This window comes from Schistocerca nitens, chromosome 4 (assembly GCF_023898315.1).
Source record: "Schistocerca nitens isolate TAMUIC-IGC-003100 chromosome 4, iqSchNite1.1, whole genome shotgun sequence".
Taxonomy (NCBI): domain Eukaryota; kingdom Metazoa; phylum Arthropoda; class Insecta; order Orthoptera; family Acrididae; genus Schistocerca; species Schistocerca nitens.
Window position 1 is genome coordinate 210,101,192 of NC_064617.1, and position 12,357 is coordinate 210,113,548.

General features: G+C 40.2%; 1 protein-coding gene across 1 annotated transcript in view; it reads left to right on the top strand.

Annotated features, from left to right (window-relative positions):
* Positions 1-12,357, top strand: part of LOC126252949 (peroxiredoxin-like) — a 45,543-nt gene that overhangs the window by 22,119 nt on the left and 11,067 nt on the right. The window contains exons 4-5 of the mRNA XM_049953962.1: positions 7,113-7,248; positions 7,418-7,546. Of these exons, the coding sequence (XP_049809919.1) occupies positions 7,113-7,248; positions 7,418-7,546 (265 nt within the window). The remainder of the gene's footprint in view (positions 1-7,112; positions 7,249-7,417; positions 7,547-12,357) is intronic.

Below are 12,357 nucleotides of genomic sequence, written 5' to 3' on the forward strand. Positions count from 1 at the left end.
AACAGTGTCATCGATGTGAGGGTACCCAGCCAACCTCCATTTTGCTGGGGTGCACCACCAACCATTTTTCTGTTGTGGAATCCGCAAGCTAACCCAACGAGAACGCCAGTTCCTCTGTAGATCTCATGGAACAAGATTGTCCAGCTTCTGTGCCCGTAGCAGTTCGAAGGCCGGCAGTTGGCAGCTGCTGAGGTGACTGTTCTTTTTCCATCCTCCCACTTCCCCATCATGACTCTCCTCCAATGAAATGTTTGTAGCATTCGATCCAACAAAGAGAAATTACAACTGCCCATTGAATCGTAACATCCACTTGTTTTCTGCCTCCAGGAAACGAAATTGCATCCTCATAACCACTTTGACCTTACTCATTTCTTTTTGGTCCACTTTGAACTTCCTCCTGAGGATGGCATTCCATCTTGTGGGGAAGTCATGCTGCTCATCCGAGATGATGTTCGTAGTCAAACTATCTCACTGAACATCCGGCTGCAAACTGTTGCAGTCTGCATTTTCCTTTCTCACTCCACCTTTTCTCTTCGTAACGTCTACATCCCTCCATCACTTAGTGTCACCAGTGAAGACTTCCTCCAGTTTTGTGGTCAACTCCCTCTCTCCTTTCTGCTGTTTGGTGACTTTAATGCACACCATCCCCGCTGGGGCTCTTCCAGATCCTTTCCATGGGATGCCCTCTTGGCTGACCTTCTCAGTCGACTAAGCATCATCTGCTTTAACACTGGGGCACCCATATGCCTTTCAGACTCCACACACACCTATTGCCATTTAGGCTCCTCATTCTCCAATGCCTATCTTGCCTGTAGTCTCGTGTGGCCCATTCTCTCTAACATGTACTCAAGCAACCATTTCCCATGTGCTATCCGTTTGCTGACTCCTACCCCACCTACCCCCACCTATGTCACCTAAGTGTAAACCAAACTGGCAGCTTTCTAAGGCTGACTGGAGGCTTTATTTCTCCCTGGCGATGTTCGATGAACAACATTTCCACAGAATGTTCCATTCCTCGCACTTGATCTTTACCGCACCGTGTCCTGGTCCCTTGGTGGACTGAGGCATGCTGCAATGTTATTCGTGCACGGAGATGTGCTCTCCACGTTTTTAACCATCATCTTACAATGGTGAACTATATTCATTATAAACAGTGCATGCGCAATGTCGTTGCATTCTTCAGGCCGCCAAAAAAGTTAGCTGGATTTAATTTACTACTACTTTTAACGGTTTTCCTTCAGGAATTTTTAAGAGACAGAGCTTTTAACGTTCTTGGGGCTTCTGCCTTGTTGGACACCTGTATCCAGGGAAACAGGGTGCTGTCCTTAACATTGTCCTCTTTGCTGTAGCCATTAACCCCATTATGACCTGTCTCCTGCCTGGCATCTCTGGTTCCATTTTTGTCAAAGATTTTATGATCCATCCATGGACTTTTCTCCTTGAGCAGCACTTCAGCACTGTCTCAATTGTCTTTACTTGTCGAGCATTGACAATGGCTTTCGCTTTTCCACTGACAAAACCGTTTGTATGGATTTCTGGCGGCGTAGTGGGTTTCTTCCACTGTCCTTACATCTTGTGTGTGTTCTTTTGTTCGCTGAAACTTCGAAATTGCTGAGGCTCGTGTTTCATAGAAATCTTTCTTGGTCATCCCTCATGTCTTACCTGGCCGCCCACTGCACCCGGTCACTCAATGTCATATGTGTGCTAAGCAGTACTCCCTGTGGAGCAGATCGGACAACTCTCCTCCATTTGTTCTGATCCCTTGGCCATTCGAAACTAGACTGTCGGTGTTTCATTTATGCATGTGCACATCTGTCAATCTTACGCCATCTAAATACAATCTACCGTTGTGGAATCCGTTTGGCCACTGGTTCTCTATGCAGAAGCAGGGGAACTACTGCTGTCATACTGGTGTGGTCATACCAGTGTGATGTTCTACTCAGTAGGTATGCAAGCCATTATGCTGCCTTGCCCAGCCACGTGTCCTATGCTGCCTCCTTTGATGACTCCTTTGACTGCCAGTATGGGGTGTGACGCTCTTCTCTGCTGCTCCTAGAGTTTACTTTAGGCTATTGCTTTGGCAGCGCAACTTCATGCTATGTGCTGCTTTCCCAGCGGGTGGGAACACCTCTCCACCCTGGACTTAATCCCCTTCCTAAGGAAACTACACCAGATTTGATCTATAACTAAGTTTCTCTATCTTTGCATGGAACTCAGTGATAGTACCTTTGTGTACACTGATGGCTCTCGGCCTGACTTTGTGTGTCAGTTGTACCTTCGTCATTAGCAATGATGATTTTCGGTATTGGCTTCCGTCAGTATTTACAGCAGAGCTCTTCATCCTGTATCAGGCCACACAATATGTGTGACAAAACAGGCTTTTAAATTGTGTTATCTGGCCTGAATTGCCGTGTCCTTCAGAGCCTCTGTGTGCTGTACACAGTCCATCCCTTAGTGTGAGTTCAAGAAAACCTCCACTTGGTAACTTGTGAGGGAGCCACTGTGATGTTTGTTGGTTGCTGTTCATGTAGTCAGATGGGAAATGAGGCTGCTGACGCAGCTGATAAGGCTGCAGTCCTTTTACCTTGGCACAAAAGTTCTTCTGTTCCTTCTGATGACCTCCTTGTTGCGTCTTCCCTTCATGGATACAAGCTTCGGGAAATTAATCCTCTTCCAGCTGCTTGGACAACTTCCTCTTGGCCCTTTCACTGAAAGGAGATCATTTTAGCTAGGTTGTGTATTGGGCACTGTCATTTTAGCCATTGCATATTTCTAACTCCTGTTTCTTATTAGTGTTCTAAGGTTCTGACATGGGCGTGTATGACCTTAGTTCTTTTTGTGCCCTAAAACAAAAAGAAAAATTCTATAAGGCCAGAAATGAAATGTTGGCAGTTTGAATGTTGTTCAAGAATTAGGAAATCTGAAGAGAGAGATTTAGAATATGACGAAAGAGAGATTTAGGAAATGACAAAATGGAATGGACTAGAAAAGATGTGTTTATATGAATGTGTGGTGTCTGTCCTTTCTGTTACGTAAATTGAAGGTGGAGGGGCGGATGACAGGGGGGGGGGGGGGGAGAAAGGAAGGGATGGAATCATTTATATCAGTTGCATCAGGACTTTATATGGGATCAGTGGTAACAAGTGAAAATGTGTTGCAGACTGTGGCTTGTACCCAATTCTCGTGCTTAGTTGGCAGTCGCATTAACCTCTGCGCCATCCAGACACAATGTTAGTGCAGATATGTGATCTATCTTGTCACGCTCCCTGGCCAACTTGCATTCCCACCTAACGCCACCTATCGACAGTACCTGTCCGTGCCCTCCATGCTCTTTACTTTTAGATTCCCACCGGAGTGTGAACAAGTTAATTGTATGAATGCATGGTGTCTGTTCTTTTGGACATGTTGATGGGCAATGAACCCACAGTCTTCACTGCGGATGCACATTTTGTTCTGTCTCCGGCAGGGATCTAGAATTACTGAGCATGGGGGATATGAGCGGGGACTGTGGATAGTTGGTGCTAGGTGGGAATGTGAGTCGGCCAGGACGCGTGCCAAGATAGTGTGCACATTTACGGTAAACACCATATCTGGATAGCGCAGTGGTTAATCCAGCTGTCTAGGAAGTAGGAGATCCTGGGTTTGAGGCCCAGTCCGGCACATATTTTCACTCGTCGCCACTGACTCCAGTAGTTTTTTCCCTTTCCTTTCATTTCTCCCCCCTCCACCTTCAGTATGCAAGAAGATCCTTTTGTTTTAGAGGCTGAACAGGAATGACCTTGAGGACCAAGTGTAACAGGGCCTATATAGTCTTTATGGATTAGCATGTGGATTGGAGGGTGGTTTGCTGAAGGAGCTATGAGACTTCTTAGGCTTAACTGAATTTAATACTAACAGTGACTTTACTAACTTTGAAACCACAATCAAGAGGTAATGTTGACAAAATGATGCATAACGGTGAAATTGTGGGTCAGTAAAATTCTGGTCCTTCATTCCCTTTTAACAGCCATATAGACTGACTGCAGTCAATAGATGCTAAACAGAAATGTGAAGAACTCAGTAGGGGAGAAGGAATTGTAGTGTAACTTCATAGATTATTGCAGTGATTACACAGTCAAGACAAATTTGCAAAGAATTGGCAGTGTGGGTCCATTCATCAGTATGATGTTGCACCCAACATGGCCTGAATGCATGAACTGATTCAGTAGGGAAGGGTTTCATAAAGCTGTTGTATCCTGCCCTGAAGCAAGTTTGCCCACAACTATTGTAACTGATCCTTGATATCCCAGATACTGACAGTGGGATGGAGTTGACATCTGAGCTGGTCCGACATGTTCTATTGGAGACAAAGACATTGTGTAGATGATGCTTTTCAGAAAGTCATTTCTTTGCCCCTTGCTCCAATAATTTTAGACATTCTGAAGGAACACTTTCAATCCCATGTGCCTCATTTGATCACAAGTCTTCCATAGCTCAGTCTGTCTCTGACTACTACTGGCTCTCTTATGACATCCATATGAACTCTAGTTCTTCTGTCACATCCTCAAACGATTCCTCCCCTTCATAGAAACCTTCAGTGTTCTCTTCCTAGTTATCTGCTCTTCCCTCTGAATTTTAACAGTAGAATATATTTTTTACTTTTAATGTTGACATCTGTGATTTTAATTCTTTTAATTTCACTGTCTGTTTTGACTTTTCTGTACACTGAATCCATCCTTTTGACAACCATTTCTTTTTCAATTTTTCCCTAACTTCTATTTAATGGCTTATATTACTATATTTTTATCTTTCTTGAACAAATTTGTACTTCTTCTTTCTTCGATCTGATGTATTTCTTCTGTTTCTCAGTCTTTCTCTTCTCTCATTGCTCCTATAACTCTGTGTTCTGCATCATCCTCAAATAGTGTTCCAACTATCCATGAATACTAAATTTTCATCTCCTCTTACTTACTGCATCACATATTCAATATCTTCATATACTTTCTCTCTCTGTTCATGTTCTGCTTGTGCTCTTGGCAAAGCACTAATATTGTTGGCATTATTTTGCTGTTGATTCTGACAAGAACAATCCTATCATTGAACTGTTTGCAGAAACTCACAATCTGCCATACCTTCCTACTCCCATTATACCATTTTCTTCTTCTGTTGTTAATACCCTACACTCATCTGACCACAAATCCTTAGCGTCTTTCCATTTCACTTCACTGACTCTAACTAGGTTTAGACTGAGCCTTTGCATTTTGCTATCAGTTTTTCCAGATTCCCTACCAAGTACCTCACTCGGACTTTTAGAACATTATCCTTTAGTTTGATTATCAATCTTTTTCCCACAGTAATCTTCACCATGGCAGTCTGCTCTGATATCAAAATAGATGACTAATCTGGCATCTTTTGCCAGTGAAGAGTTCATGATGCTTTCCGATTACAGACCACTTGTGCTGTGGATGTATATTATTTTTAATGCATTAGTGTCCATTGCCTTCTGCATCCTCATATTGTTGATCATTGCTGATTCTTATGCCTTTTAGGGCAGTTTCCCACGCACAAGGTCAGGGAGGTGCTCCCTATCTCCATTGACTTCTCCGCCCTCTTTGACAAGGCCGTTGGCAGAACAAGGGTGAGTTCTTATACCAAAAATATGTGGCTGCCATTGCTTATGATTTTTATTCAGATTTTAAGCAGTGGTTAATATCAAACCAAAGTCTGAGATTACTAGTCAGTTACTACACCGGTACTAAGGTGACAAACTATTGAGATAACAGAAGAATTAGTCCAATTCTCTGAAATTTTTATGAGGCTGAAATTGTTATGAGGCTGATAAGAAAATGTTTGCATTTTATTTGACTCCATGTTGTTGAGCTTTCTGTGTAACAGGTCAACCAAAAATATGATCGGTTTTCTTCATTTCTTTCCTCTGTGTTACACACTTTTAATTTCTTTATAAGTAGTTTATATTACTGCGTGTTTAAAGTGAAATATAAGATATTGATATGTGAAGTTTGCGAACTAAAATTTCTATTCTCTTCAGCTCTTACATAAGGTAATGTGTTTGTGTTACTGTGTATGAGGCTGCCTCCTGCATCAGGGGGATGCTGTAGTTCTCATTCCAAGGTCGAACTTGCAACTTAGTCTCTTCCTCCCTCTCTCCCCCTCCCCCCACCCCCACTCCCCCACTCCTCCACCCCTCCACCCCTCCCACCAAGTGTGTGAGATCCTTAGCTTCTTCCCATTTCACTTCACTGGCTCTAACAATATATATTAACTTTCTGCTTAAAATAGACTACTTGTGGGTTACATTCTAGTGTTTAGATCAGCTGCAAACCACATTGCATGTGGGTCAGTGATGTCAATGATCAATTGACACTGCCAACTATGGAGTTCTAAAATCTTGAGTATACTGCAGACTGCATGTATGTGAACAGGGGACTGTGGCTTTGTTTGCTTAGATTGGAAGTTAACCTGTTCTTATTGAGATCACTGCATTATGGTGGTAGATTTTGTGCTTTCATATCTTCTTAATCTTTATTGCTGTTGATTTTTGTGACACATTGCAGACATTGTAGTAGATCATGAAATTTTTCATACTAGTATTCTCCTACAAGAAAGATGAAATATCTAAAAGCAGCAAAGTGTTTGTTTCACTATACCTAGAGAGAAAAATTGTGTGCATGTCTAAGAATGTAAGTTAATAAACATTTGTTCATGAAAATTCTTTCAGCAGTAAAAAAAGTTGGATCTGTATAATGAGAAAAATGATTTTTGATGTTATTTAGATCTTGGAAAGAAAATGCAAAGGATAAGTAAAAAAAGCACTATTTACTGCCTTCAAAATATTGTTTGACATGTTTGTAAATATATTTTTTCTCAGGAGATAAATTTGGTTTTTTGATACATCTGGATGACTCGTCTCCTATTCCTTCAGTTTTCTGGGGTGTGGAGAATTTACCTTATGTCATTTGCCAAGAATTTTTCTCTGTCATCAATAAACATCATTGCTTGTCCCTACATTGTTAGTATATTTCAGTTTCTTTTTATGAAAAGGATGGTCAGTCTCAGTTTCACAAATGCACATATGTTTATGTAGCAGTTTAATGTATGTTTAATTTTTTCAGCACATTTGTATGTCCAACAGAAATCATAGCTTTCAATGAAAGGATACAAGAATTCAAATCACTGAATACTGAAGTCATAGGTGTATCAACAGATTCACATTTTAGTCATCTAGCTTGGATTAATACACCACGAAAGGTAAGAATTAAAGGAATAATTTCAGTTGCTTGTCTGTGTGTCTGTCTGGAGGAAATGGATTTCGTTAGATTAAGGAGCTTGTAAGATATGAAATAAACCATTAATTTTCCCAGTTTTCCAGTTATGGTTTCAACCATAATATATCAGAAATTGTTATATTCTGTTCCAGGCAGGAGGTTTAGGATCGTTAAACTTCCCACTACTGTCAGATTTCAACAAGATTATCTCCCGTGATTATGGAGTGTTGGTTGAATCTGAGGGTGTTGCACTAAGAGGACTGTTCATTATTGACCCACAGGTAAGGGTTTTGACTATTTTTTGAGATCAACAGTGTGCACAACTTGCTGATTTGTTGAAAAGGTACCTGAAGAATCTCAAGATTATGGACCAAGGTTAACTATCACTTATTTGAATTCTTTTGCATTTTGAAACAACTTCTTTGATCTACAGTTTTCGAGATCCTTCTCTGATTGTAATTTATTGGAATTCCTCGTAATGCTGTAGAGTCTATCAGTTTCCTTCTTGTCATTGTATGAGTATCATAAGTATATAAGTAAGTTACAACAACAAAATGAATCAATTATTGATAAAACTATTTAATTGGATAGATAAAAAATCTGCTCACCAAGCGGCGGCGGAACACATACATAAGACTGTTAGTCTTTTATTTGTGTGTGTGTTCTGCCACAGCTTGGTGAGTAGATTTTTTATCAATCCAATTAAGTAATTAGTAAGTTAGAATCTCAAAAAATACTTTGATTTGTAAGAAACTGCTACACTGCTGCCTACATAAGTGGAAGAGGTGTGGTAGCACTGAATATTTTTTAACATAATTATGTTACAGTAAGGCAGCTTTAAGAGCCAGATTTTATACAGAAAATATTTGTAGGGACACAGGTGCATTCTGACTGTAAGTTCAATAATTATGAAATTCAGGTTAAAACAGAAATTAAGATGGAATGTGGATAAGTTTCAACAACCTGAAATTGTTGACAGTTTAAAAGTTGGTATTCTCAAATTACTAACCAATATAGGGAAAAATTCAATAGAAGATTAAAGGGTAGTTTGAGGGGTGGAATACTTAATGCAGAAGAAAAATTAGCCAAAAAGATGAAAGCTATTAGAAACTCCTGAAGACACACCAGGTATTAAATTTAATTGATGAAAGGAGAAAACAAAAAAATCCAGTAAAGGAAGCCAGCAAAAGGGAATATAGACTGTCAGGAAATATAAAATAGCTAGATGAGACTGAGAAATGCAAACTAGTTGAAACATAGGTGCCCATGGGAAAGATTGATGTTACATATTAGATAGTTAAAGAAACTTTTGGAGAAAAGAGGAGGAGCTGTATGAATATGAAGAACTCATATGATAAGGTAATATTAAGCTAGAAAGGGAAGAGGAAGTGGATGAAGATAAGGGGGGAGATATGAAACTGTTAGAATAATATTTTAGAGCATTGTAAGAATAAAATCAAAAAGCAGGCTACATTCCCTTAGAATTATTAAGTTTATTGGGATAACTAATCATGGTTATCTGGTATGTGGGGTATGAAACAGATGAAACATCTCCAGACTTCAAGGGGGAAGAAAAAAAAAAAAAGATGCGCAGTTCCAAAGAAGGCATTGGTGGAAGGTTTATAATTGAACCATCAGTTTAATGAGTCTTGTTTGTGAAAAACTAATGTAGATTATTTGAGTAACAATGGGAAGACAGAAGCTATATGGGGAGATGAGAATAGATTCATGTAAAAGGTAAGAACAGGCGAGGTGATATGACCCAACACTTACCTTAGAAGATAAATTTAAAAAGGCAAACCTACATCTCACGCACTGTTGAATGAATTATGAGGGTCGTTCAATAAGTAATGCCCCACATTTTTTTTTTTTCTTCAAAGCCCTTAATATACATAGACAAACATCCTTGTTGGTGTTTCACATTTGATGTTTGTTCTGTGTGTTGGTGAAGTTTCGAACTGTTCTGGCGGATGGCAGAGCTGTAGTACAGTGTCAAAATGGCGTCTAAATATGACTCACAATATAAGCAGCATGCTGTTGTTCAATTCTTGTGTGCAGAAAAAGAAACCGTGGTGAACATCCATAAACGTTTGTGTGCAGTGTATGGCGATGCTGTAGTTGATAATAGTACAGTCGGGCAAAGGGTAAAGAAAGTTACAGCCTCAGAAAATGCAGAAACAGAGCTCCATGATCAGCCGCACTTGGGACATTCTGTCACAGCCACTGCTCCAGACATGATAGATCGTGTGGATGCCATTATTTGTGCCGACCGGTGCAGCACAACTTGACAATTGGCTCTATAGTTGTCAGTCAGGGTTGGAAGTGAGTCTTTAATGATCAAGACTCTTGGATATTCAAAGAAGTGCTCATGATGGGTTCCATGAATACTCACAGCGGACAACAAGATTCAAAGAAAGGCCATTTCAGCTGAATTGTTGGAGCATTTTGAGACTGACGGAAAGGCCTTTCTGTCACAGATCATTAAGGTGGACGAAAGCTGGGTGCACTACTTTGCGCCGGAAGCAAAAAGGCAGTCCATGGAGTGGCATCATCCTCATTCACCACAAAAGAAGAAATTCAAGACAACCCTTTCTGCCAGAAAAGTCAAGGTGACAGTCTTCTGGGATTTGTGATGGCGTCATTCTTGAGGATGTGATGCCAAGAGGGTCAACCATCAATTCAGAGATGTACGTGAAGACTGTGAATAAACTCAACAACCATTTCTGACGTGTTCGATCAGAGAAGAATCCAACCGAAATCTTGCTCCAGCATGATAATGCACACCCACACACAAGTCTGACAACCTGGGAACACATTGCCAAATTGGGTTGGACATCATTGCCTCATGCACCCCACAGTCCAGACCTGACAGCCTCGGATTTCCATTTTGGGCCACTTAGATTCTCTGCGGGGACACACTTTGAAGATGACAAAAGTGTCAGTCATGCAGTGAAAACATGGCTATGCCTACAGGACAAGCGCTTTTACCAGCAGGGATTACATGCTCTTCCAAAACATTGGCATATGGTTATAGAATGTAATGGAGACTAGGTAGAAAAATAGGACATTGACAAGACATGTTGACATGTTGTCACCAAATTCTGACTCTTAACAATAAATATGTTCTGAGAAAAAAAGTGGGGCATTATTTGTTGAACGACCCTTGTAGATTAGGTCATCAGATACTAAAAATAGACCAGTTTTGCTATTGGTTAGCATTGTTATTGAGGATACCAGAAGTAGAGGGAACATACAGTGTAGACTAGGAACAGCAAGAAAAGCTTTTCTGTAAAAGAAAAATATGTGAATATCCGTTTAAGTGTTAGTAAGTCTTAAGAAATAGTTGTCTAATGTGTATCCTTATATGTAAGTAGAACATGAATAATAAAGACTTCAAACAAGACGAAAAGAGAAACTTTGGACTATGGTGCTACAGAAGAATTCTGAAGATTTGAGAGGTATTGAATGAAAATGGATGAAAAAGAATTTAAGACACAATTTGACTAGAAGAAGGGTTTGGGTAGTATGACACATCCCGAGACATCAGGGATTCGTTAATTTGGTAATGTAGGAAAGTGTGAGGAGTTCAAATTGTAGCTGGAATCATAGGTGTGACTACAGTTAACTGATTCAAGTGGATGTTGCAGTAGTTGTATGTAGATGAAGAAACATGTATGGGATAGACGAGCATGAAGGGCTGCATAAAATTAGTATTCAGATTGAAGACCACAAAAACACCACCATCAATATGTGGTGGTATAATTGCAAGACTGTGTAGTTAAGAGCTTGTCCTTGAGTTTGTTCGTTCAGTCAGTATACTGATACATATAGATTCTCATTTATTTGTATTTTGTGTTCATACCTGCTTTTTTGTGCAAAATTAACTTCTGTGTAATGCGCCTGAAGTGTCCCCCCATGAACCATGGACTTTGCCATTGGTGGGAGGCTTGCATGCCTCAGCGACACAGATAGCCATACCGTAGGTGCGACCACAATGGAGGGCCAGACAAATGTGTGGTTCCTGGAGTGGGGCAGAGCCTTTTCAGTAGCTGCAAGGGCAACAGTCTGGATGATTGACTGATCTGGCCTTGTAACTTAAAGCAAAACAGCCTTGCTGCAAAGAGCTGAAAGCAAGGGGAAGATACATTCCAATTTTTCCTGAGGCCATACAGCTGTACTGTATAGTTAAATGAAGATGGTGTTCTCTTGTTAAAATATTCTGGAGGTAAAATAGTCCCCATTCGGATATCCCGGTGGGGAATACTCAGGAGGATGTAATTATCAGGAGAAACAAAACTGGTGTTCTGTGGACCGGAGTGTGGAATGTCAGAACCCATAATTGGGGAGGTAGGTTAGAAAATTTAAAAAGGGAAATGGATAGGTTAAAGTTACATGTGGTGGGAATTAGTGAAGTTCAGTGGCAGGAGTAACAGACTGATGGTCAGGTGAATACAGGATTATAAATACAAAGTCAAATAGGGGTAATGCAGGAGTAGGTTTAATAATGAATTTAAAAAAAATAGGAATGTGAACAAACTACTATGAACTGTATAGTGAATGCATTATTGTAGCCAAGATACACATGAAGCCCACACCCACCACAATAGTACAGTTTTAAATGCCAACTAGCTTTTCAGATGAGGTGGAGATTGAGGAAATGTGTGACGAGTTAAAAGAAATTATTCAGATTATTGAGGGAGACAAAAATTTAAGTCCTGGGGGGATTGGAATTTGATTCTAGGAAAAGGAAGAAGGAAAAGTAGTAGCTGAGTATTGACAAGGGGAAAGGTATGAAAGAGGAAGCCGCGTGGTAGAATTTTGCATAGAGCATAATTTAATCACAGTTAACACTTGCTTTAAGAATCATGAAAGAAGGTTGTATACATGGAAGAGACCTGGAGTCACCAGAAGGTTTCAGATTCATTATGTAATGGTAAAACAGAGATTCTGGAACCAGCTTTTAAATTGTAAGACATTTCCATAGGCACATGAGGACTCTGACCACAAGTAATTGGTTATGAACTGCAGATTAAAACTGAAGAAACTGCAAAAGAGCAAGAATTTAAGGAGATCGGACCTGGATAAACTGAAA